Consider the following 26796-nt stretch of genomic DNA (forward strand, 5'->3'; position numbering starts at 1 on the left):
GAGCCGCTCACCTGTTGGGCCTCGCGGGATGGACGCGGTTATGGATGATCGCTTCCAAATTACTTCCTCCGCGGAGGGAATAAGGTCAGCGGGGTCACTCAGGTGGCCTGTCTGGGATCCAGCTACCTGCTGCGGCTCGGCCAGTGTTGTGTCTGTGTTTGTCATGGGAAAAAAAAAAAAAAAAAGCGGAGACTGTTTACCCGAGGTCGCACTTCCCCTCCCTCCCCCCGTCGTCCAGTTTTTGTAAAGAGGAAGTCGGCTCGGGTCCCCAGACATCCCTCCTCCTCCTCCTCCTCCTCACTCCCTGCCTGTAGACGTATTGTTTGAATACAGTAGTAGCAGCGAGTAGATAAAAATTCAAGGAAGAGTGTTTGGGTAGAGTGAATGCGCTTTCAGACACGAAGCCTACTGGAGGGAAAGTTGACTTTTCACACACAGCAAAGCCTCCCAGACAGCTTTTGTATTTTCCTGTTTGGGTCTAAAGGAACCTGCTTGCAGTACGTCAGACGAGAAACTTGAAAAAGTAAAAGCTGTTTCCTTCCACGCTGTGGACAAAGGCAGAGACGCTTGTGTGCACAAACCACTAGGTCAGCATTAAAAAACAGTTTTAGATGAAGACATTTTTCTGCATGCATCCACACCCGCCGGCCTTTCAACAGCAAAAAATAGCGTTTGACAACTTTCTAAACTTACATAAAGTGCACTCGCTGCTACGTTGCCCAGTTTATGCACTCAATTTGCAGCGCTTTTCTAATTATAAGTATTTTATGACATCATAGAGAAGGGCTCAACCCCAAATTAACTTTGCTGAAACGATGTCCTTGAGCTACCACCCCTATGTTTTAGCTGTCTTGACACATTTTATGATGCTGGGATAGCAGATGATGAATAAAAAAAAGGAAAATGCCCTTTGCTACAAGGACAGGTAGAAACAGCAGAGACACCCACAACCTCCAGACTTGATATAATCAAGGGAATTCACCTACCTAATTTGCATAATTAAAACCTACAATAATGAGCGACTTCAATAGTGAACAGCAGACAGTCTGGATTCAATAATTGTAGCGTGCGCTTATTGTGGCTGGACACAGCGGCTAGCTAAGGTATGATATAAAGAAAGATGATCGCTTAAATCTCCACTTCAAAGAAACCAATTAGCTTCTTACTGTAATTAGAGAATCTCTCGACAGTCAGCGCAAACAGAAGGGACTGAGAAGCTGGATGGGAGCCAACGTCAGCTCATAAACGCTAACGGTTCACTGTTTTGTGAAAGTCCCTGACCTGAAAAGGGACACTTCATAATTTGTGTGTGTGTGCGCTGATAAGATCAAACAAGTGGTTTTTTGTACCCGTGCCATCAAACATCTCCTGAAGAAGTGTTGGGTGACCGCGTTAGATGATAAGGCTCATCGAGGCATCAGCGTGGAGTTGTTGTGACCTGTAAAGGTTATAATTCCTCAGGCTGGAACAGATCGGGCCCCTCAGTAGCAGATACGGGAGCCAAGAAGACTGGATTCAAGTGTTGAGATACTTAAGGAGGGTCATTATTGGCCACAGGTAGCCTGGCTCAGTCAGGAAAACTCGTAGAACCACTAAAACTCACAAATCATGGCGTTTTCGTTTAATCCTCAGAAGCCAGAAATCTGCTGGCAAGTTTTCAAGTCATTTAATCTTTTAAACAAATCTTCAAAATTATAATATTTATCAGAGCCAGAAACTGCAAAAACAGAAAAAAGAAGTTAAAGATGTCATCTTTCATCAAACTAGCTTTATTCTATGTGTCTTATTTAATGATTTGCCAAAAAAAAATAAACCAGTTGTAGTAAATAATTCTTCCTGGGTGCAACCATGATGCTGTTACAGACTCAGCTGCGACCAACAGCCCAAGACAAGACAAAACATAGGAGGACTTTTTGGTTACATGGAGCTAATTGTCTACATAGAGCCGACAGGAGCCCAGACAGACTATGTATAGTAGGAAGAGTTAGTATTTTTCCAGTATTGCTAACACCTGTTGGCACATATTGAAGTTTTTCCAATTTGTTCAATGCATATAATCAAAGAAATTCCACTTTTGTTTCCCTCTATTTCACGATTTCTGACATTTTCCACAAAACATACTTTCGAGGTTCTCTCTGCTTCTAACCGTGGTTGGTCTCCAAAGAGGTTTCAGGATTTTCTGTTGCAGTGACAAATGAGCCCACAGCGAGTAAAAATATGACAAAAAGCCAGTCAGTACAAGAACGACATGTTGTGGTGTTATGGATGGATACGTGTCAGTCTGTTTCTTGGTCTGACACAGTCGCTTGTGCAAGGCTTACTGTGCCGCCATGTTTCCAGTCTTTGTGCTAAGCTAAGTTAACCATCTGTTGGTTGTTGCTTCGTATTTACCAAACAGACAAAAGCAGTGGTGTCGGTCTGTATCTAACAGCCTGCGAGAGAGAGAACAACTGCAGTTAACAAACTAATTTTTAAAGATTACAGCTGAAGATATTTAGCATTTGCTGCAAAAAAAACTATACTATACAGATGAAATTCAACCTTAAGACACTGAAATATTTCCATTTTCTAAGCCAGTGAGGTTTGGTGTATTGCAGAGAGTGCAGGTCAGTAATAAGGTCAGCGGTGCTAACGCCCGCTCATAAATACTGAGGCCTATGAATATAAAAGCAGCACAGGACCTTGTGAGCTCTATTAGGGCACTGACTGATTAACAGAGAATGTCCTGCAGGCCTGTGAGGGGTTGGAGATTCGGATTAAGTTGAGGAGGTTGAGGTCAGTTGCGGCCTGGCTTCACCCTCCTGGAAACAGAGACCCTCACCGGCAGCTGGGTCGCTACAGAGATCAAGGAATCGAGTTAAATCTTGTTGATCGAGAGCGAGCAAACCAGCAGCTAATCACGAATATCACGCGCCGCTGATGTATGCGCAACGTGTCCGAGCCCATTATGGATGGCGTGCGTGAGTGTGACGATGAATGTGGCAGCACGAATGAATTTGTGCCACCAGGCCTTTTGCCAGCTTTTTTTTTTTCTCTCCCCAAGTTAAATTCATAAATTATGGAAACACTAATTCTCACAAATGCCTCATTGGGATTCATGTTTGATTTGTTTCTGCTTTGTTCCTCATTTGACCCTCGATCCTCACTGAGTGCTGACTTGTTAGTGGATCCACGCAAGTGTTTCAAATCGGCTTTTGTTTCCTGAATCGCTGGAGAAAAGGAAATTAATCAACCTTATGTCATCCCGCAAATGTTTCCGGGCCCAGTGTTTGTTGGCGTTGTACGACCTGAGTTTGTTTGTCTTTGCTTTGTGTGAAGTAAACACTTGTGCATGAACCTCGCGTGTTAACTCCGTGTTGGATGGTTTTTGTGATGCACTTTGTGCCCGTTTGCCCACTTATGAATTTGTGTAACTCTCCAGGGAGAAGTGGGGCAGAGTGTTCTGTTGCTATGGCCAAAGAGTCGGGAAAATTGCTCTGTTAATAATAGCATGGCTGTTGGTGTGTTCACGAGTGAGTGCGAGAGAAATGGGGTGAGTCCAGGAGAGGAACCAGACCGGGGCGAGTGGCCTACCTGGCTACTGTTTCCCGGCCCCGGTCGAGGGAGGTGTTGCCTCTCCTTTGTCGACTGACCTCCGACCTTTCTGTCAGTTCTCTCCGCCTTTATGATGGGTTAGAGTTTCAGCGGGCCGACCTGGGCTGGAACAGGTGTACTGTGCCAGGTTTCGCTGCAGGAGGCCAGACGACAGGACGGGACTGACTGGCAGACGGTCGGAGGCAGCGATAGAAAAAAAGAGAGTCTGTAAAAAACCCCTCCGGTTGTGAAACTTGAGCTGACGTCGAGTTAAAACAGAGCATGACCATATTATTCTATTCACCTCTAAGCACCTGAGCCCCTGAGGCTCTGTGTGAGTGTGTGTGTGAGTGTGTGTGTGTGTGTGTGAGTGTGTGAGTGTGTGTGTGAGTGTGTGTGTTGGCTTCCTGTGTGCCTGCTCAGCAGTGCGTTGCTCTGCAGAGAGCCTGGGAGGAGATGAGAGACGAGACAGGAGAATAGAGGGACTGTGGGCTGAGCTGTGCTCCCTGCATGCACGGTGACTTCTGCTTTATGGCATGTGGCTGTATTAAACTGTGGAGCAATAATCTGGTGTCAAGTGGTGCAGAGACCACAGACATCAGTCACCGTGCTGCCGCGCTGGATCGTATGGGAGCCTCGGTTGTTCACTGCCACGTTACCTTCGTCCCTGCTGCTCCATTCGTTCCCTTTTTACGGCTGAGTTTTGGGGGAACTGCAGCACTTTTTTGGGATATACAAAAGTGTGTCCACTGCTTTTCCAAACAACACCAATCAGTGGAACAAAGGACGTACTGAGTTCTGAAGGTGGAAAAAGTACTCAGATCTTGTTCACTGCAGTCTAGAAATACTTTGTTACTGGTAGAAGTCATTTATTTAAAATGTTAAAGCACAAAAATGTCCTTAAAGTACCAAAACTATAAACCAGAATGCCATATTCTTTTTATAAAATGTATATAATATTATTGGATTATAACTAATGATGCGCGATCATGTTCATCACTTTATTGTTGGAGCATTTAAAGTACATTTAGCTACTTTATCTGCTGGGTAGTTTGTGAATTTCACCTCAGTAAATCAATATAGTTTCAAATCAGTCTATAGTATTACATGATCATTTATTTATTGATTATATTTTATGTTATTGAGCTAAATTTGCAAAGTAACTTAAGGCATCCAATGCAGTCAAAACTACTATATTTGCATTGTAGTGGAGTAGAAGTGAGCTGCAGGGTGGTGCAGTTGGTTAGCACTGTTGCCTCGCAGCTAGAAGGTTCGCCGGTTCGCGTCCCGGTGGGGGCACCGGAATCTTTCTGCGTGGAGTTTGCATGTTCTCCCCGTGCAGCGTGGGTTCTCTCCGGGTTCTCCGGCTTCCTCCCACAGTCCAGAAACATGCTGAGGTTAATTGGTGATTGTAAATTGTCCGTAGGTGTGAATGTGAGTGTGCTTGGTTGTCTGTCTCTAAGTGTAGCCCTGTGATAGACTGGTTACCTGTCCAGGTGAACCTGCCTTCACCCCGAGTCAGCTGGGATAGACTCCAGCCCCCCATGACCCTAGTGAGGATAAAGGTATATATATGATGGATGGATGGAGTTGAAGTATAAAGTAGCACAAAATAGCAAAACTCAAGTAAAGCAGACTTAACATAAGATTGTAGTTAAATGCAGTACTTGAGTGAATGTTCTAAAAGCAACAGTGAGTTCATTTCTGTTGGTTTTAGTGCAGGACGTTGCCTTCATCTGCTTTATTTTTCAGCCTGTGCTTCATCCGTCCCTCGGAGCCGCCCGGTGCAACCAGTGCTCTTCAAACTGGGACAGTGGAACAACCCTGTCAGTAGTTAACAGAGTGTAAAGAGTTCCTTATTCACTTCTCTGCCTCCAGATTTTCACAGCTGGCTCCTGCTCCCCAAAGCACTTCCACCGGCCGCCAGCCTTATTTTCTAACCTGCAGGCGACTGTGGAATGGAGGCCACGTCTCCGCCAGCGTCTGCCGCAGTTTCATTTTACATCTTTAATTTGGTGAGCTGAAAGCGAATTGACCCCGATTGTTGCCGGCCGGTCCGACTACTTATCGCAATCGTCGGGGTAAATTGCTGCGAGGCGGCGAGCGGGGGGGAATGGGTTCAGGCAGATCCAACGTGCCTGGATGGAAAAATGCGGTCAAGGCCGACGCTCATCGTCTCTCATCGGGAGGAGAGCGTAGGAATCTGCAGGAGGAGGCTGAGGAATCCTCCACCTGGAATAGCTGCCATTCCTCACACATCCCGAGGAAGCGGATCCACAGTGGGCAAGATGAAACAGGAGCTCCAGCAGATGCCCACTAACACACATATAATCTCCCGTTCACCTGAATGTGTCCTCTTCTGGCCATCTGGTCCTTTCTGCTGCTCCTTTAACGTCTACAGAGAGCCGTCCAGATGTTCCCACCGCTACCTGTCAAGGTGAGCGGAGCTATTTAAGGGCTGCTTAGGCTCGCCAATTCTCCCCGCCGCCTCCAGTTATTGTAAAGCTTTGAATGCCTCTCTCGTTCGCCGAAGTCAAATATGTAAAGTTGGCCCATTATGCTAAATAGCAGCCATTCTGCAGAGACGTTCAATCAAAGCGCCGGCGTAGGAGAGCAGCTGCACGATTAACTTATAATGAGGAAGCAACAAGTCACCAAAGGGCGTAAAACTTCCAGCTTGATGGAGCTTCTTGGCTTTTTGTTGGAACCTCAGCGGCCCGTTGGATTTACAAACAGATATATCCTTAATAACTTCTGTTTTAAAATAGCAATAAATCTTACTTTCCGTGGCTTTTTGGGGAAACACTGTTGAGAAGATTGATGCCACTGTCACGTCTGGCATGTTAAATATGAAGCTCCAGGCGGCGGGTGGGTGGTTGATAGTAGGTTTGATTTTATTGTCTCCGTGGGAACTTCTCTTTCACCGTCGCCTTTAGACGCGTCATCGCTCGAACATGACGGCTATTCATGAGGTGCACCGCGATGTCACACAACAATGACATGCAGAACAACAAGAAAACAAAATATGCGGTTCCCTGAACAGGTTATCTTCCGTCTGCCGCCGGTACCGGCCTTTATTCACCTCGGGGTTCTGTGTACCTGCATCCACAGCGGACTAACAATGGAGTGGGTGTGTGGTGTTCGGTGCGGCGGTGTTTGCAGTACGTGTGATGGCTTCACGCTCTGAGAGGCTGGGCGTGAGGAGGCCTATTATCTGGGCAGCATTGTTGGCTATGCGTGTGAGTTTGGCCCAGTTAGTGACAGAGATCACGTTGAAGAAACAGGTGGAGCAGCGGAGCAGGATGGGCTGAACAATACTGGGAATGGCTGAATTTGTTGGCTTTCCCTCCACAGCGCTGTCGGATCTGAACCTTTATTTTTAAATTAGTCAGGTGAGTTTGTAATCTTGTTTCTCTACTGAAAAGCACTTTGAGTCTGTTGTTTTGAAGGTGACATATAGATACCAGTGACTTTGGAGAGAGTTAGAGCGGTTTGAGTTTGTAGATTGAAACTTTTACTGACTTAAAAAGAACAGCAGGGAGCAGCTGGCTCGGCTCTATCTAAAGCTCACAAACTAACCATTTGTTAAATCTGTGCAACAGCATATATGAAGAGTTTATTTGCACAAACAGACAACTTAATCTTCTCAAACCTTCAGAAACTTTTCCATCGTCTACCTGAGACACTTAAGTTATCTCTATTTTTGTCATTTCTGCTGAGTCACATCAGCTTCAGTTTGATTGATATCATCTCAAGCAAACAACGAAAAAAAGAAGTTTTCTGAAAATCTACAAAAATGGAGTTCTCTGTTTTTACAAACGAACTCTTCAAATGTAAAAAAGTTGTAGTTCTGCACGATGAACTTGGAGTTTTCTCAACTTGACAGCTTTCTGTTGTATCTATCTACACTTTTCTCTCAGTAAAAACATCTAATAAACTTATTTCCCTTTATTAAAACGATGCACAAGATCCGGTTTCTTGTGAGGCCGCTGTTTAAAAAACGATTACTTCATCGCGTTAATGCAGCAACATTTAAAGTGAGCAGCGGATCACAGGTGCGTGTTTGCTTTGCTTTTCTTCCTTCAGACGTGACTCAGCGCGTATCTGGTTTGTTTTTATTACCGATCACCTTCATGGGATTCTTTGAATTAAAACGCCTTGTAACGCTGGGATTCTGACAACACCTGTATTCTCTCGCTCTCGACGCGTTTGTTGACCGACCGTCGTGCATAATGACGCTCGTCTGAATGGGGGTTTTGCTGCTATTTGGCGAGGGATCACGCGTCACAATGAGCCAGACTGAAGCGAAACAATGGCCGCGCAGTCTGGGGCTGACAGGGCGATGCGTTACAGCACGGCGCAGGTCTGCAGAGCCTGAGAACGGAGCAACAAAAGGCTGAAATGTCAACGAACAAAGAAGGCAAATGCAACAAGAAGTACAACCAGCGGGAATTAATCAGTTTGACTTGTTAATTTAGGGTGTGCGATCAGGAATGCGTGTTCTCTCGTCGGGGCGGCTCGGCCTCCATATGTCATGTTGAAGTGAGACGTGCACGATCCGGGCAGACTGCAGTCCATTATTGAGTCTGATTCAGAGTATTGGAAAAAACATAGTTGTTGAGATAAATTTTCAACATGTTGCACAGACACAGCCGAGTTGGAGGTAATCTCCTGCTGGCTCCATAAAACGCTCTCAATTGACAGCAGGCCTTGTGGTAGCAGACAAATCGCCTGGCTTATAGCAATGTGCTGAAAGAGAATGCCAGCGCTGTGTATCCTTGCCAAGATGGATATGCAGACAGCAAACTCCGGGCTGTCTAGGCGTGGCTCCCTCGCTCACAGCAAACAGTGGATCAGTTGAGTTTGGTGCCTGAGTTGGACTTGACATCGCTTTGTTTGTTTTCCTCTTTGCTGGATGTTAATGGAGCGTCTACTTCTCACCTGCCGGTTCAGGAGGTTGCCAGTGTTTGGCCTCTTTGGCAATATTTACCCTCGGAGGGAAGCAGGTTTATATAACTGAAGAGATTTATTTTCTGTGGCTTAATCAGTACGAGATACATGATAGGAATTATGATTTTCCTCAAGCCGCTAGTCGTCAAGTAGATGATGTTATTTAATGATTTAGGTGTGTATTTATAAGATTTGAGTTCAAGGAGCTGGGATTACTGTTATTTTTTATATTCCATCCATCCAAACATTTTCTTCTGCTTATCCGGGGTCGGGTCGCAGCAGGCGGAGCAGGTCATTCCAGACTTCCCTCCCCCCGGCCACGCTTTCCAGCTCTTCCTGGGGGATCCCGAGGTGTTCCCTAACCCCCAGGCCGAGAGATATAATCCCTCCAGCGGGTTGTGGGTCTGCCCCGGGGTCTCCTCCCAGGTGGACATGTTCAGAAAAGCCTCCAGAGGAAGCCTCCCCGGAGGCGTCCGAACCAGATGTCCAACCAAACCACCTCAACTTGGATTTTTTTATATATTTTGTATTTATATTTGCATCTTTTTTTTTTTTTTTTTCTATATCATTGTTGCACCAACCCACCAGAACAAACTCCTCGTATTGTGTAAACTGTACCTGGAAATAAACCTGATTCTGATTCTGAAAAAGTTAATGACAAAATTAGAAAAATCAGCCCCAACTGAGGAGGTTTTTCACTTTTCGGAAAAGAGTTAATACGCATTAGAGGAGATGGAAACACCTCATTCATCTTACTGATCATCGGTTTTCTTTCGATGTCTTCACCTCTGGACAACCTGACCAACACCAGCTGACATGAAAGAACAGTCACAACGTTTCTAATTTAAAACAATTCCTGAAGACTTTTGTCCCCCATTTTTCTTGCATAGAGCGCTAAAGGTTTGTTTTTTCATTTCTTCGTCCTCTTTGAGTTTTTGGTTTTTTAGCCGTTGACAAACAGATGGTTTTGCTTCCAGCTTCTCCGACTCTCTTTATTAGAATCATGCGTGACGTATCCTATACACTGACCCGTCTTGTTTTTCGATCCAAAGCAGTTACTGGAAACAAGCCCAGCATTAAAAAAAAAAAAAAGTTGGCTTCAAATTCACCAGACGATTTAAAGGAAACACTGATCGTTTGCTACAGTACAGAGAACTACAGAACAAACCACTGTGAGCATATAAAGTATAAATATTACCGTAAGTTCTGGACTATAAGTCGCTACTTTTCTCACACTGCAGCTTAAACAATAATGCAGCTAATTTATGGATTTTTATGAGTTTTATGAATTTGCCTCGAGACGTAAGTGACATTGAGGCGAAAGAGAGACTGAGGAAGTGACGAAGTAATTCTGAGGCTGAAGAAGACGACTTTAGTGGTTTTCAGGAGAAAGATGAAGATAGCGATCAATGACTTTTCCTGGTAGGCTGCTGTAGTTTTTATTATTTTAACCAGTCATGTTACAGGCACTGTTCAGAAAAAAGCATTTACATCGTTGTGTATGTTACCGGTACGTGTTTAATTAAAAGTTTAAAAAATCTTTCTGTGTGAATATCTCATGTTACAACGTGGACACCTGCAGCTTATAGACAAGTTCGGCCTGTATATGTACACAACTGGTTTTCTTTATAAAGTCAGTGGGTGTGGCTTATATTCAGGTGCGCTCAATAGTCTGGAAATTACGGTATAAATGAATGCACAAAGGGAGCCAAAGCATCCTCAGCAACTTCTTTAACGCTACCATTAGTCTGTCGCTGACCCTCGCCTCCAAAAAAGGAGACTTGGCTGCTGCCTTAGTGGTCCAGTGGTCCAATGGGCCATCTTTTTCGTCACATGACAGCACGGTGAGATTCTCTTTCTTGCATTTCCCACTTTGGATCAACAACACCTTAACCACTGAGCCACCACTATGGCTGTCTAATAATGTGAATAAACAGAGATTAGCAGTGTGAGGGATGATATCTGTCACTTTCTGTGGAGTTATTTTTCCCTTCAAACAACCAATCAGGACTTATTTGACCAACACATCCCCTCATTTAAGTATAACAGTCGCTATGTGGTCCGCTGTTGTTTTCTCGGGAGCAGCTTTAACCCATTTTGCTGCACTATTAGCTCATTCACAGATCTCTATGTAATTCAAATAGAGCTTCAAACGTAAGAAAACACACATCGCTGTGCATCGTTTCAGTTATTTTACACCCTACGTTGCTGTGAGTACAAGAACCACCCTGACTGTTGTGTTTTGTCCGTCACTCCGGGTGCAACTTGATATTTCTCTCTGCTCTTTCCCAGAGGAGCCCGTTAATGACCAACAGTAGTAAACTGTGGTTGTGGTTCGCAGCTGCCGTGTGAGTGCACCAGCGTGCTTTCATGTCATATTTTTCTATATGCGTCTCGCTGACAGCATGCACGCATCTCCCCGCGATTCTATTTGCGTTTGTGTAGTAGCGGACGGATCGTGATGGGTTGTGTTGTGATTGGTAGACGGGCCGCGTTAACTCATCCTACCGGACTCCTCAGCTGTGCTTTGGGCTATTTTTTATTGTCGGGGAGCTCATTCAGATACGTATATAGTGCTCCATAAATCCTGGCGCGGTGTGAAAACGCCAGTCAAAGTTCACGCCGCTCATGTTCATTTCATGCTTGAGCGTCCAGCTCGCCGTGTGTGTGTGTGTGTGTGTGTGTGTGTGTGTGTGTGTGATGATGGTGTGTGTGAACGTAAGAGAAAAAGGAAAGAGATGAAGCACATTCAGAGTCCCTCCATCCTTTCCACTTTGCCGCAGAAGTCATCCATCTTTCTGATCTTAACTGCTACCAATTTATGATTGCATTATTACAGTCAGTGTTTTATCCTCATTCCAGCACGCGGGCCCGGCGCTGGTCCGGTTAATGGAGAAGGTGACCGGCCAGTGCCATTACTCTGCTACTTACTGGGCTTAGCTTTGGGCTGAATGTGATGAGAGCTCAATGTGTCTGTAGCTTTTACTTTAGCCCTGCTCTGTGTTTTCACCAGACACCGCTTTGGCACTTTTATTAGGGTCGCTTTGCTTTTTATACCATCCAGAACTTCAGATTTGCACCAAATGACGCATCCCTTCTGTAGACAAAAGAAACCAGTGGAAGCTACGTATGTCTTTTATTATTAAATGACTTGACTTAGCAATTTGTCTGCTGACATTTTAAAGAAAATGACATCGCCCCGCATTCTGCAAAATGGCAGCTAAGTTGCTTTTATTCCCATGGAAAACCGTGTGACGCCGAGCATCTCGACGGGCGGAACATCGAAAAGGTCAAGCGGAGCGGTATGGATTTTCATAATGGATTTCCACCAGAAAAAGTCAATCACGGTACAGCAGCTGAGTCGTTTGTCTGTGATTGGCAGCTCGAGTCGTTTCTCCTCAGATTGGCTCACGACTTCCACGACGGCTGAAATAAAACGCTTGAATCAACATCGTAAGGAAGTGATGTTTGGTCAAACTTTCAAAAACCTTTACAACCTTAAGTTTTCATTTTTGTGCCTCTTCCCATGATTCCTCCAGACAAGCAACACAAAACAGAAGAGTTTTCCGCGTGAGTCAGGACCCGTAAAGCCGATAAAGATGCTCCATTGTTGCAGCAGAATAAGAAAATCCACGTCTTCATAACTCGCAGGCTGCACTTCTGTACAGTGATGAACTGTGGGAAAAAGCAACACGAGGATAATTAGATTTATACTCAGATCAACGGATATTTACTGTTTTGCGAAGCTGTGCCATCTTGAGCTCGTCATTACTCCCACTAGATGCTCGCCGAGTAAAAACCTTCCCCAGCCTCCCTCCCATGAAGCGGCTCCCATTAATAGATCCGTCCTTTATGCTTCCCCTCTTGTTACTGCCGCTCTATTTTATGATGTCACTCTCTTTGCTGAAGAGCTCGGGGCTGTTTTATCTCCTTCGTGTGTGTCGGGCACTTAAACTTAAACCTCTCTGTTTACGAGTCCCAAACTGCCTCTCCATCCTCTGCGTTTGCTGCACAGTATCGGTTCAGCATCGCCTGTAAAAAGCCCAGCCATCCTCGCTTGTTCTGGGAACCCCTGTGCCGGGCCTCGTGGTGCGGGACCCCCGGCTAAGTGTGGGACCCCCGGCTAAGTGCAGGACCCCCGGCTTACTGTAGGACCCCTGGTTTAGTGTAGGACCCCCGGCTAAGTGCAGGACTCCCATGCCGAGTGTGAAAACAAGCTTGCGAAAGAGCGTTTGTTGAAAAGTGTGCATGCACAAGTTTATTAGCTGCTTTCTGCTGCGTTCTCAGTGAAACATTTGATGTGATGTCGACAGCAGCCTCTCCCTCTGATTCCTGCTATGTGGCCTAATTTCGTGCGGTTAGATTGCCTCATCGTTTCACTTTCATCCGCTGCTGCTTTGCATTGGCTTTTTGTTCCAACACGCTCCTTTCTGAAATTGCCATCATAACCGTGGTTTGTTTGGGGCTGTTTGGCAGCGTTTCACCCCCGGTGCTTCTCATTCAAATCGACCCGATGGGTTGTAGCTGTTGTTTACTGCCCTAAATTTATGCACCAAACAAAAACATTGCTGGAATGCCTTTGAACGTGTCTGTGCAACACGGAAACGCTGTTCCACCTCAGATAACCGGTGACAAGAGGGGAAGCTCTCGGGGAGCACACCTGTGCTCGTGGCCTTGGTGAATTCCTGCGACGCTTCCTGCAGCTCGGCAGCTCAGAGGAGACAAAACTTTAGAAATCAGGGTCATTCTTCAGCGTCCACTGTGAGGCCTGACAGCCAGCAGGCCGATCACGTGGTCAAACACAAGTGTGTGGTTTTATTTATGAGCTGTTTTGCAAGTGGGGCCAGATTTAGACAACAAAATGGTGAAAATCTGGCAGCAAGTGAGCAGGAAAAAATATGTTAATATATAACCAAAAATTGTAAAAATGATTAGAATAATGGTAAATATCTGTAAATAGATTTTTTACCTGATTTAAACTTAGTAAAGCTGTGTGATTTATAGTAACACATTATAAAAAATAAATTACAATATGAAAAAAATACTGATTTTATTTTTATATGGACACTTTTTTTGCTTTTTTTTTTTTTTACTGTCAATGTGTTAATAAATATTTTTTTCCCTATAATTTTACTAGATATTATCTTTAAATGAACAAAACAGGGAAAATAACATTTTTAAAAATTATTTAGCATTTTTAGTCCTTAATAAACATTTTTTTGCCCCCAAATAATGGCAAATATCAGTACTTTTTTTAAATTGATTTTTTTAATACTGACTTTATGTGGACGGTATGTACATTTTTTTTATGGTTAACTTTTAAATTATTACCTTTTTCTGTAATTTGATTAGATGTTATCTGTAATTTGATAAACCTGTAAAATGAGGGTAAATCGTAACAGAAGTTACACATTCTTTTTTAAAGTGCGGTTTGACGTTAAAGCAACATGTTGGTTTCCAGATGGGGGCCTTATTCACACAAAGCAACGCTGACCTTCGGCTCGAGTTCCTGAAACGCTGCACAGAAATAGTCCGTCAACATCTTCAATCAATCTCTTACTCTATATTTCACTCGTCCGGTAATACTGCTTTGAACTTGTGCATGCACAAACCTTCTTCCCTCCCTTTTTTTTTTCCCTTTTCATGCGCCGCCGTTTCTTTGGCAGGTTAATGCATTTTTGCACACATGCACTCAGTATTTCTGTCCTCCTTTCATTGTGAGCGATCCTCCACCGACGTGCATTCACCGCCATCACACGGTCATTACCACATCCGTGTAGCGAGACCTTGCCCCCCTCCTCCCCTCTCTGTCCATCCGTTGACCCCGTCGGTCTCCCCTCGTCCCACGCTGGGCGTTTATGTCTTCATCTCTTTGTGAGAGACGAGCTGTTTTGGCTGCGGCGTCCAATGGAGGGGTGAACCCGGGGCACACTTGAACTCCCACTGAAGCGGTCACTGGAAACCACATTTGAACTGAATTTGACCCGTCAGACTTTACCTGACGCATGTGTGTGTGTGTGTTTTCCATCTCTTTTATCCGTTTTTCCCTTTCTCCTGAATACAACTTTTCACGCATCAGTTTTTTTTTGGTTCCCACACTGGATTGCGGTTCGGAAAGTGATTCTTGCTGGAGTTGTTAAGTTATAGAGGGTGCTGTAAAAGCCCTACAGTAGCCATTGAAAGTCATGGCGGTGCTATAGGGACGGAGGGCTCGAGGCTCCTGAAGCCTCTGAACAATGCTTAATTAGCTCATAAACAAAGGCTAGTGGGGGATCAGAAAGGGCAATCAAAGTGTCCCGTTCCTTTGAGCTTCTCTCACCACCAACAAAGCCTCCTCTAATGGCCCCGTCACTCCGCTTGTTGTGTCTCACCGCGGTGTGCTTCCTGACAACATAAAAGGCACGCATTCCAAAAAAGAGCCTTGGACAAGAGACGCTAACCATCCACACCTCCCTCCGCTTTCAAAGCTCCTCTCCGGACGCCAGCGCCACTCCCCATCCCGGCCTTCCTCTGCCTGCCAGATATTGACATTGCTCCTCTGCTCACCTCCTCGGTGTACGTTTGGTTCCCCGTGGCGACCGGCCCCGGCTTTCATCTTCCCTCTTTCAGCCTTGTGTCCGTGACTTTGGTGGTCTGTTTTATTGCGTTGCTTTGTGCGGCGCTGCGCTGGCACGCTGCTGGGAGCCTGTGAGGAAGCGCTCGACCCACAGAGAAGACTGTGCCAGGCTCTGGAAAGGTTATTCAAGCTTGTCATGAAGACAGGTGTGTGTGTGTGATTTGTGCGTCGGCGTGCGCGCTCGTGCGTCACGCTGGCCTGCTGTCCGTGTTTGTACTAGACTGAAAGCGGTGTTATTTTTTTCTACGTTTGGACACGAGGCCCTGTAAAGAAAACAGACGTCGGCTGCCACACAGGACAGTGCGGCAGCAGGTCGGAGGCAATCTCTCCTTGTTTGTGCGACTATGTTATCATCTCCTGTTTCCTGTCAAAACAGGAAAAGTCAGGGGCGAAAATGGAGGCTAGGAAAGTGCTGCCTTGATGTGTGTTGGCTGGAGGTCCACTCCTGGCTGACAGCGACCCTCCCGGCCAGGAAAAACAGACCCGTTCTGGGCGTAACCCACAGTGGGATACTTCATGGCGTTATTTTTATCACTTTCACAAAGCACAGCGAGGGATGCTTTTCCCAGCTGTTGACACAGGTCTGGGTCAGTTTTGCCTCCAAAACAGAGCAGCAGAGGAGAGAGAGGGAGACGTCCCATCTGGTCTGGCTGGCAGCCTCGCATGATTGTGGGCACTGTTTAGGAAGGGAAATCCTTTTTGACATTTTGTTAATCATGAAAGCGAGACACTCCTTTTCTTTGGGTGATCCCTGGACCTCAATCACAATACCTTTTTCCGTCAGGCTGGAGTTGTCGAGCGATTTTGTCCATCCATCACGTGTATTTGTCTTTACAATAGGATGGCACACACACACACACACACACATACACAGTAGACCTACTAAATGCTCATGTGAGTGCATTCCAGACACTAGAGTCACTGTGGTTCATGCGGGGGGGGATTATTGCTGATGGCACGGCAGGTAAGAGCTCCAGCGTCTGCGGCGATGCGGCTAAATGAGAAGGCACGGACAGGCGCACCGCACAAACAGCTGATTAGGGAGTCGGCTAATTATTGACTGCTGAGAAATGATAAGCACCTCCTGTTCTGAGTCGCTTTGTAAAACTGAGAGTTGCTCTTGTGGAATTCCAAGAGTTTGAAGGCAGAGCTAAGTTTAGCTCTTTATGGGGTCTCAGAAAAGAAAAAGAAAGAAAAAAACGAAAGTGCTTCTTGGACAAGAATGCTATTGTTCCACTGGCCAGATTGCACCAAGCTCTCTGTGTTTTTTTTTGTTTGCCCAGCAATTCGTGCCGACGTTGAGGCCCGAGTGACCACAGCTATTATTTGTGCTACACGAGAAGCAGTAAAAGCGCCTCAGAAGCCGAGCGTGACCTCGCCGAAGCTGAGGTTTGATGAGCAACTGGCACGTGAGAGCAGACAGGTAAACATCTGCAATAGCTTCTCCGGCACGTAGCATCTGGACGGGCGGGAGCCGTCTGCTCCTTCCTCCGTGACCCAGATTAAGACGTGGCGTGCGCTCGCTGACTGAGGTCGATGTCATCAGCAGGGAGGTCGGAGTTCATTTGTCTTTCTTGACAGACCTTAAGGTGGTGCTCCAGCGCTCTGGCAGAAGGCCACACCGATGCTGACCTCCGTGACTCACGCAATTAGTTCCCCTTTGACCCCCTCAGCCTCGCAATCAAACCCAGAGCGTGGACCGGGCATGCTTCTGCATCTCCACACCCACTTTACATACGACTCTGTGTGTGTGTGTGTGTGTGTGTGTGTGTTTGCAGCTCAAGAAGGCCCTGATGTCTCATGTGATTCAGCCTTACATGATGTAATAGCTCTGAAGTCCAAAAAAAAGCAATTGGAGTCACGCATAAAAATTCACCGCCTGATCTTAATGATAGATCCCAAAGACCCATTAGTCTGAATCCGTCTGCTTCAGCCCGTGCAGCTCCTCCTTGAATGACTAATGTGTTTCGCTCCTCGACTCTTAAATACAGTCAAAGCGCATCACTCAGGGCTCATGGAGACAGACAGGCTCAGATGAATGCCATCGTGCCCTTGAGCCCATCTCATCGCAAACTCAATCTCTCTATTTTCACTTTTGTTTGACGTCTTCGCCTCGGAGCTCCGAAACATGAAATCCTGCGCCGCTTTCCTTCTGTTTCTCTCAGGATATGTGTGCGTTTCTCCATCAAGCCCAATTCCTCAGCTCTCACCGAGATCCGCGAGTGTTGTGACAGAAAAGCCCCGAAAGAACGCGAAGAGCACAATTCCGAGACGAGAACTCCGAATTCAAGGAAGCTGCCAACAACTCAAAGGCTATCCGTTCATTTCGCCGCGTGGAGTGACAGCAGCGATGTCCTTGTCCGCCTACGTTGGCATCCCTGACATGAGAATGGAGACGGTTTTGTAACTCGTTTCCCGCCGTGTGATTGGCTGTGCAGAGAAAAGGATTGAAAGTCTCTCACATTCTTAGACGGTGTTTTGTTCGAGCTCTTAGTCGTGCAGGATATGTTCTGTAACAGGAATGCGTTTCATGTATCTTTAATGCGACTTAGAATATTACCGAACGCAGCCAGACGTGTTGTTAAAGTGTGTTTTTCACATTAATAAAATAGAAAAGTTAAAAAAAAAAGCCAAATAAATATATAAAAAACTGCCTTTAAGCCCTCCGCAGCTCATTTGAATGCTAAGTGAAAGTGTTGGAGCAGCTTTGTGTTGTCGGCCACAAGCAGGACGCTATTGTTCCGGAAAGACAAAGTGGCAAATGTGCAATGTGAAAAAATTTTGATAAGCTAAGCATTTTTCCAGGATGGTGAATGAAAATCCTTCAGACTCAATAAGTGGATTAGCGTGCGCTGTTCTCCACCGAGATAGTTCAGCCCACTTCCTTATCTCGCTCAGATTCAACTGAATGTGTCTAGACATCTCAATTAGCAAGAAGGAGGAAAAAAAACCCCACAAAAACAGACACTGGTTAGCGCTTATCTAACTGTGTTTTTCTATATCACCAGAAAACCTCTAGTTGCCATAAACAGACAACAGTTTCCCATTTCCTGGCTGAAAGCCCAGGGCTGATGTTTAAATTTCTATTATTAGTAATAATTGTGTTCTCTGAGAAGTCATTGGCATGGTAATGACATCTTTCATGATAAATTAGTATCCCCCCTCCTCCTCCTCTCTCCTCCATACCTACACTGTTCTGTTGCACCAGACTGATTCCGCCTCTCGCAACTCCGCCGCTCCATTGTTCTGCCGACACGCAGCAGCTTTGTGCGACACAAAGCGTGTCACTCTCTGAGATAACGCTCTGCAGGCTGAGAGCGGATGGGACGCTCACCTTGGCTTCAGCGTTCGAACGCACATAAAGGAGCCCAGACGTGGGTCCAACCTCCGGCTCGCTCCGCGCTCCTCCCCACAACACCTTTGCTAAATCGGTTAGCCTGTTGCTCACACATCATCCGCGCTGGCACACGGGTCGATAAGTGAAAATTGAGATATCTGCCAAATAAAAAAAAACATGCCGAGCTCGACAATAACCACTTACTGAGCCTCATTATGCCGGATCTAGAGTCTATCCGTGAGGGGAGAGGGAGTGGGAGGGAGACTCGGAAACACTCAGCGACAGAAAACTTGAATATTTATCGGTGTGGCAGCCTGCCAGCATAATTACTGCACCTTTCATTCCAAAAAGGGGAAGTGGACAGAATACTAGTTGTGGAATACTCAACATTTCACCTTGTCGCCGCCGTCGTGTCGCTTTACTTTCACGACTAGGAGTGTGTACACGAGGATTTGGTGCATATGGGCCTCGGGGATCTTTGTGTAACGCCATATGTGTGTATGTGTCCTTCCTCGGCGTGTTTAAATGTTGATCTGAAAATGATTAATTCTAATCATGTTGTTGTGTAGTTTTTTTCCCCCCATCGTGGGATCTGGAGGATGTTGATGAAGTACTGTATGCAATTACTTCTGTTTGAGCATGAGTAACCCCCTTTGCATTTTTTCTTTGATAATTAACCACTCACACGCACTGTTCGCCGCCGCCGTCGTCGCCCTCCACGCGGCTCGGTGGAGTCTCGCGATGGAGATGCCACAAGCTTTTAGCAGGAGTTTGTTTTTTTTGTCTCTGCTCTAAAGTAAACTGCGGGGAAAACGGGAACGCTCGGAGAACAAACTGCAGCTCTCTCGGCGTGACAGCTCAGACGGAGGAGGAGCAGGTGGCTGTCATCACCGCACACGGACTGAAAAACACAAAGTGAAGCAGCGGTTTGGACTGCCGCAAAGAACTATTGTATCAGGATCACGAGCGCTGTGCTGAGAGTTCTGGAGTGGGTACTCGGGACTAAAATAGATCTCTCGACGAGCTCCAGTGGGTAGCCTGGATCGCTTTTTCAACACCGCCAAAGGAAAAACGAGGCCTCAAATGCTCTGTTTTAGCTTTTAAATGCATTGTGTTTTTTTAAGAAAGAAAAAATATTATCCTCCTCTTTCCGCCACCTCTCCGAATGTGCCAGACGATTTTTAACCCCCCTCCAACCTCTCTCCACTCACCCCCACCTTGCTTCTTTTTTTTTCCTTCCTCCCCTTCTGTCCTTGCTTTCACCTGCAGTTTACAGCAACACCTGGCTCCTGCCTCTCCAGCTTGCCTGTTGAATTTTTCATTATGTGCTCATTTTGGTTTGGTTTCCACAGGCGAGCCTGGTTGGAGGGGGGGAGAGAGAAACTACCCCGAGAGGGTCTGTGAGCCAAAAATCAGCCATTTTAATTAGAAGTGCACAATCGTCGGTGCAAGTGTACATACACAACACAATCCTCTGCGTCTCTGGTGAGGACAGCATAGCAAGCAGCTCGGCTATACTGCCAGCGATGGGCAGGGAAGTGGAAAATGTTTGAAGAGGAGGAAAAAAAAATCATCCGTCTAGTTTATGGAGGCAGTTTGAGCGTTACTCTTTTTTTATAAATGAGAAAACTTTGCCGGGGTAAGTTCAGGTTCTGTCTGGTCAGAGTTATTTTTCTCTCAGATCAATTTCTTATGACTTGAAGAACGATCGTTCACCAGCAGATGTGTAAGAAAGACATCTTTCTAGCACGTGTTGGTGAATCTCCAAAGACTCTGACCTCGGCCTGATGAAAGCCTGACTGATCTGAAGACGGTGAAGGCTGCCTCGCGTCCACCGAGGGGGGGAAGAGAGATGTTACAAAGGAGGGGGGAGAGGGAGAATGAAGTCTGTCCAAACAGTCTGAAAGGGGCTTGTTTTCTTTTTGTGCGTGAGTGAACAGGAAAAGGTAATTAACTGGCCAAGTGGCGAAAGGCTGGAGTGATGGATGGGTGTGGTGCAAAGCCACGCAAGGGGCAACAAACATACACACATTTTTCATCTATTTTGGCTTCTTAGGTGGTTTACTGAACCTTTTATGCAATTACACTTTTAGAAAAAACATCTATCTCATTTTGCTGTCAGTAAGAGGGAGCTGACGAATGAGCCGACCATATGGAGCAGTGACACGTCATTATAGGAGGTCATTAATGGTTGCGGGGTGGATTGGTAAACACTCGGGAGAGATTACAGCTGATTCCGCCTATGTTTAACCCGAGGGTCGACAGCAATCGACGGCCTTTTTTTATTTTTGACAGACAGTGACGTCTGTTGTTATGGGCGACAGGAGAAGCTGCACTTTACTGTACATCGAGCTGTATGACAATGCGAGGCGTCCAGAAAACAAAGCGGCACGTCTCACCGTCAAGATATCCGGTAAAAGGTCACAAATGTGTTTTGTAGAAAATCTCGTGAGTGGCAGATTCTCTCCACCCTGTAATCCTTCATCAAAGGATGTGTCGCTGTGATATAGCGGACAGGTGGTGCTATCGTGTGTCGAAAGTGTCACTTGAGGGCTAAAGCCTATTTGCATTTTCCGTCAGCGGTTCGCCGAGCGTTTAAAGGGAGGAAAAGACTAAGTCACACAGGGCAGACAGATTGACATCAGTCTCGGTGAGCTCCTCTTGAACAGATGCTTGACGCTGGGAGTTCTGGCTGCTCGGTTAAGGCAAGAATCCTCCAGACAAGGTAACCGGTTTGATCCAAGTAAGTTTGTTAATTGTAAGGTGATGTAAAGTCGTCGTCTTCAACATTTCTGCAAATCTTTTTTTTGGTGTCCTCTTGCAATTTACAGAAGTTTCTCAGTTTAAAACACTTGGAACTCACAGGAGAGTCGGAGTGAGTGCAGCGAGACGACAGCCTCTAAACGGCAGCAGCAGAATCGATTTTTGCAACCGTATCTCTCACAAAAGCTTAAGCTCAGATAATGGGATAAGAGTCTAAATGTAGCCACACTTAGACAAAAGCCGAGCTCCGCATTAGAAATGCAGGAGATGCAGTCGAGATGTTTCGTCATTATTTGATGGAATCTTATTGTGCTCCAATAGAAAAAAGAAAAACCTGCAAAGAATGACAGAAAAATGAAGTTTTTTTTCACAGAGGATGAGCAAATCCGTCGCTGCTCTGTGTGTGCTTTTTGTCTGAGGGAGTATTATCAGCCAGGTAATGACAGTGTACTTGTGTTGCTGGAGATACCGCTGCCTTGTTTGGGGAAAGTCTTATTACAGGTTTGTTTAATCCTGTCAAGTCAGCAGACAGCGACAAACATCTGTTTGATGTGATTTGTTGAACCGTCCCATTTTGTGTTCTACCAAAGGCGTTCCCACAGAGTTAAGTAGCTGGCTAGTGTGACATCCTGAGTCATTGTCTTCTCTGCCTCCGAGCAGGCAGTGGTTAAATTTAATGGTCTGTATCCCAGATCTGCTGCGGCACTAAAAGCCCTACCTGATATCTAATCAGTCACAGACCTTCCAGCCTCTCTGCTCCTTCGGGCGATCTGAGCAGAGTCGGCCCGGTTTGGAGAAGCAGGTCAAGAGGAGTGAAGGTGGTGGGATAGTTGAGAAAGAGCAGGGGGCAGAGAGGGATTACACCGCTGGATGTGTTGCTTTTATCCTGGGAATGTAATCTGCCTTAATGCCCCGTGCTCACTCGGGGCAAGGCCAGCAGCTGTGCTCGTTTTTCTCCGACTCGGCTGTCAGAGCGAACCAGGCTACCTGTGGGAAAGCAGGCCCGCTGGAGGCTCTCGTGCTCACCCTGAGATCTGAACCGGGCTCCTGCGGTTTATTGGGGGCCAATCTCTGTGAGACTTATGGAGGCGGTGTGTGGTTCGGGTCAACACTGTCTCAGGCCATGTAAACAGAGATGGCTCTGCCACATCCTCGCTGGGAAGCAGAGGAAGGCAGAGTCAGGAGTTGAAAGGGCATTAGGGTTTGGCAGCTGCTGTGTGGTCTTGATTTTTTACAAGAAACGCAGTCGGTAGGAAGTGCTTAAGAATTGTGATCTGTAAACAGGCCCGGTGCCGGTGAGAGGACAGATATAAAGCAGCGTGGTGTGTCGCTGTGAGGAATGTTTCCATGCAGGTAGAATAATAAAATAGAAACCTGAAAGGGGAAGGAAGGAAGGAAGGAAGGAAATCAAGAAAGGCTTGAGCACATTAGTCAACTTTCAGGAATCAACCTGGGTCGCGTTTCAGTTTAATGAACACATGATGAATAGCGGATGCCTTAACGCCAGCCCACCGCTGATCCCAGACAAATTGCACTGTGACCGACGTTATGAAAGATGAAAGTAAATCACAAACGGAGCGACGGTAACTCCACAACAGTTCAGATGCGAGCCGACAAGCTGCTGACGACGATATGTCAAAACTTTTCACTTTATTTTCCCTCATCATGGATGCATGTTGACACAATTTTGCTCCATTTCTTTCTCCTGCCACTGCTGCTGAGGGATGTAGGGAGCTTTTATGGCTGGGAAATATCTGCTGGGCTCAACTGGAATAGAAAATATGGTTTCCCAGAGTATTTTACTTTCAATGGAGCGTGCCTAAAAGTGTCTCGGCTAGTGAGGGGGGCCCTCATGCATTTCAAATCGCTGTGACCTTCCCTTGATTTCAGTCGGCTTTGCTGTATCTGGCCCGGCTCTCCACATCACTGGAACATCAGACACCGGGCAGTTAGGTGGTAGTTTTGCTTTGTCTGGTTAGAGAGAAGGTGTACAAAGGAGACGAGGTAAACGAGGTGTGATTTAAAGAAAAAAAATAAAGATTTCATGTGTGACCGCTCGGTTCTGTTTGCAGCCCGAGGAAGCACAGCAGAGAAATCATGCACATCTTTCTTCCCATCCCCTCAGTGGTGGTGGTAGTTAGGGGTGGGTTTGTTTCCATCAGCCTCTGGGCATGGTCTGTCTGCGATGACACTCCCCGTCAACCCACTGAGACCGTCAGCTGGGCAGCTCTCGCTCCCGCTGTCCCGGTTTTCATCACACCAACTGCGAAGGACAAAGACAGAACTTGGGTCTGTAACGGCCGTGAAGGGGTTCATTCCACAGGCAGGGCTTCCTCTCTCCAGTGGGATCCTCTTTTCCATAATAAGGCCATAGCATCTGACTACATTTGTCCCCAGAGTTTAATAAAGATCAGCGCTGACAGGCAGTAAACCAACACAACCACCCACAAGCCTCCAGGCAAAAAGGGCCACAACCCCGGCCTACCTCCTCCTCCTCCTCCCACCTCTCTCATCCTCACTTTAATTCTCTCCACGGATGAACCTCGGGTTGAAACCAGAACCATCTCCCACTTGAACAATGGCCGAGGAGCCAGAGCCCTGAAGTAGCTCCACGCCTCCCCGCCAACGGGAAACGCTTTGAACGTTGGGATTGTGTTGATGCCGTGCATTGCATACTTCTCTGAAACAGTGCTACTCTTCACACCCACTTGCACCTGTCAGTAATAGATCAAATGGATAATAAAAGAAACAACATGGCTGCGGGGACGGGTGCACTCATGCATCTCGCGGTTCATGTTTTCCACTTTATGCTCATCCACAAGCTCTCAAGCAGTTAGCATGTAGCGCCAACGCGGAGGTAAGCTGTTTAAGGTTGCAACTATGCCGGGACTTTTCCGCCGGCTTTATTGTGTTTACTCGAGATGTTTTTATATCCGAACCTGTGAGTTATGTCGCAATCTTGATGCCTCTTATATAAATATGGACTCCGCGGCCTTCAATTTCATCGCACCCGTATCGTTCCCTTCCCCAGCATCATCACCATCCTCATCATCGGTGCCATCATCCTCTTAAGCCCCGTGGCCCTGACCCTTCATTCACTCCACCGGGCATAAAAGCTTACAGACAGCTTTACAGGAGAAGCCCGCTCTCTAACCTCCAGAATCCTAACTGAATAGCAGATGGGCTCAGCTTTGTGTGTCCTTTTATTAGCTCCCCTAAATCAGCACCTAACAATGCATGGAGAGAGCGAGCCAGAGAGAAGGGAATTGATTTCTTCTATCTTCCAGTGCCCCGAGGTGGGTAAGGAGTGGTCCGAGGGTAAAGGGTGAAGAGGTGGAGTCGCCTGGTTATGACTTTGCTTCAATTTCCTGTCTAGGAAGGCGTTTACGTGAAGCCGGGCTAGACTGCGAAAAACAGCCGCGGCTCCTGTTTCGCATTTCACTCCAATTTGTCATAGACCGTTTCATCTTATTTCCGCGTCCTGTCGTAAAATATCCCGTCTGAGCGCAGCGGGAGAGACGGTTCACGTGTCAGGATCAAGCAGCATAAGATATCATTTCTAAAAGCTTCGGCATATTTCTGCTGTAAGCTTCTTACATTTTAAATCCTCGCTTGGATGTACTGTAGCATCAACATTCACTTAACATATTTTATCAACCATTAGAAAGCCCGTCGGGATTCTCAATCGCAGGGAAGATTTATGGGGTTTCCTACATCAGTTGTGCTGCCCATGACTGGCCATGTGTAAAGCAAGTAGCCACTTTAGTAAATCGTTAACCAGAACCACTCAGCTAACATCGGACCAGACACGCACGATTGTCCTCTCGGTAAAGCGACGACATGGAGATTGTGCTTATCCGTTAGCATTAATAATATCGCTTTCTGTTTTTGAGATTAAGGGGAAATGCATGGCTGAAATGTAAGGCTGCCGTGTTCGTGCTATTAAGGCTGTGTTGGCAGAGAAAGGTAATCTAAAAGTCCGCGTATTGAGCTGCTTTCATACGGAGGAGATTTAGAGTCCCCGGGCCGGCCTCTCTGGTCTCCGGGCCTGTCGGGTTAGCTGTATTAAGTGGCACTGCATTAGAGCGGCTGGATTGTTGTTTCCCCGCTGCTTCACTCCTCCTGATCACCTCGGAGGTTCCACGGAGCAAAGGTCTCATAAACATTTATGTACGGCCTGTGAGCTCCTGTCTTAGTCCACGACTCCGCTGGGCAGAAGCCTACAGTGCCCCTTTATGCCTCTTAAGAGACCATCTTGTATCTCCGTGTGTGTGTGTTTGTTTTTTCCTAAAGCAGACAGAAAGTTATATTCTAGCGCGGCGCTCTGTGTGCCTCCGGCTTCCTGGAGGAGTTAGTTATTTTCACATTTGGTGGCTTATCATATGTTTTCACAGCGGGACACTTATCGTATGTAAATTTTATAGCCGCGGATGCTGCAGTCCCCTCAGCTGTTGTTTTTCTTTTGTCGTTCCTCCCAAGCAGAGATGGACAACCCCAGGGAGCCTTCTTACAGACGAAGCGAAAGGACAAAACTCTACTGGACACCGTCTTTAAAAAGCAGTAATGAGCTGCTTGACCCTCCTTCGTTCTTTCTAAAGTTTCGCAAAATAAATAAAGCTGCATTTCACTTGCTGTTTTTTTTTTTGATGAGGAATGTCTCTGCGGGATCATCTGCTAATCCCTACGAGCTTTATTTCTGAGACGTCTCCCCTCGTTTGGCTCCTTTGGTCTCAGATCCCGATCAGACGCTGTGAAATGAGCGCACGCCCGGTGAACCCGATCAGTGGTCTTAAGTTGCATCTCAAACAAACAGCCCGATAAAGAGAAAGTGGTTAAAGCGGAGGGTGAGGTCTCAGGGGGGCGGTTAGAGACCACACTGCTAACTGACCTCTGACACGCCTGGAAAATGTGCACACAGGAAAACAACAGGCTCAGGTGTTCCTTGCAAAACTTGAAGTAGTGTGCATGTGAGTTAAAACACCTACCTTCTTCTCTGCAGGACCCCGGATATGCAACCTTCCTGTTCGAGCAGCTTCAAACGCCTGGCAACCATGAACCCGGCTGCTGTCAGGTCTGCTCCACGCCTCTCCACCAGCTGAGGCAGGAGGCCTTGCAGACGCTCCACGCTCCCGTCGTCACCTTCAGCTCCGACATGGCGGCTTTGCCCACCACGTCCTTCATACCGCAGCCTTCCAGATTCACCGTGTCGTCCTCCAGCGTCCATGCCAAACAGCTGTCCAAGAGCCAGCCCGCCGCCCGCTCTGTGCTGCCCTTGGGGGAGCGCCACCGGGTGCCGGGCTGGTCGAACCAGAGCCCCTCTGCCTCCTCAGGGCCCAAGACCAGCGTCCAGGTGACAGTGGCGGGAGGGCAGCTCACCGGGTCCCTGAGCACCGTCACCATCCAGGCGCAGCAGTACCTCGAGGGCATGTGGAGCATCTCCAGGGTCAACAACTTCCTCCCTCAGCCCAAACCGGTACGTGTCCATTTTCACATTTATTTCACGCATCAAGGTGCAGCTTTGTTTTGGAGTGAAACCTGCAGATAGTGGAGTGATTTC

General features: G+C 46.7%; 1 protein-coding gene across 1 annotated transcript in view; it reads left to right on the forward strand.

The window, feature by feature from the left end:
* kif26ab (kinesin family member 26Ab) overlaps window positions 1-26796 on the forward strand; it is a 68819-nt gene that overhangs the window by 1886 nt on the left and 40137 nt on the right. Inside the window, exon 3 of the mRNA XM_008283490.1 lies at window positions 26239-26712. Within this exon, the coding sequence (XP_008281712.1) occupies window positions 26239-26712 (474 nt within the window). The remainder of the gene's footprint in view (window positions 1-26238; window positions 26713-26796) is intronic.

The sequence above is a fragment of the Stegastes partitus genome, unplaced genomic scaffold (genome assembly GCF_000690725.1).
Source record: "Stegastes partitus isolate 25-593 unplaced genomic scaffold, Stegastes_partitus-1.0.2 Scaffold8, whole genome shotgun sequence".
NCBI lineage: Eukaryota > Metazoa > Chordata > Actinopteri > Pomacentridae > Stegastes > Stegastes partitus.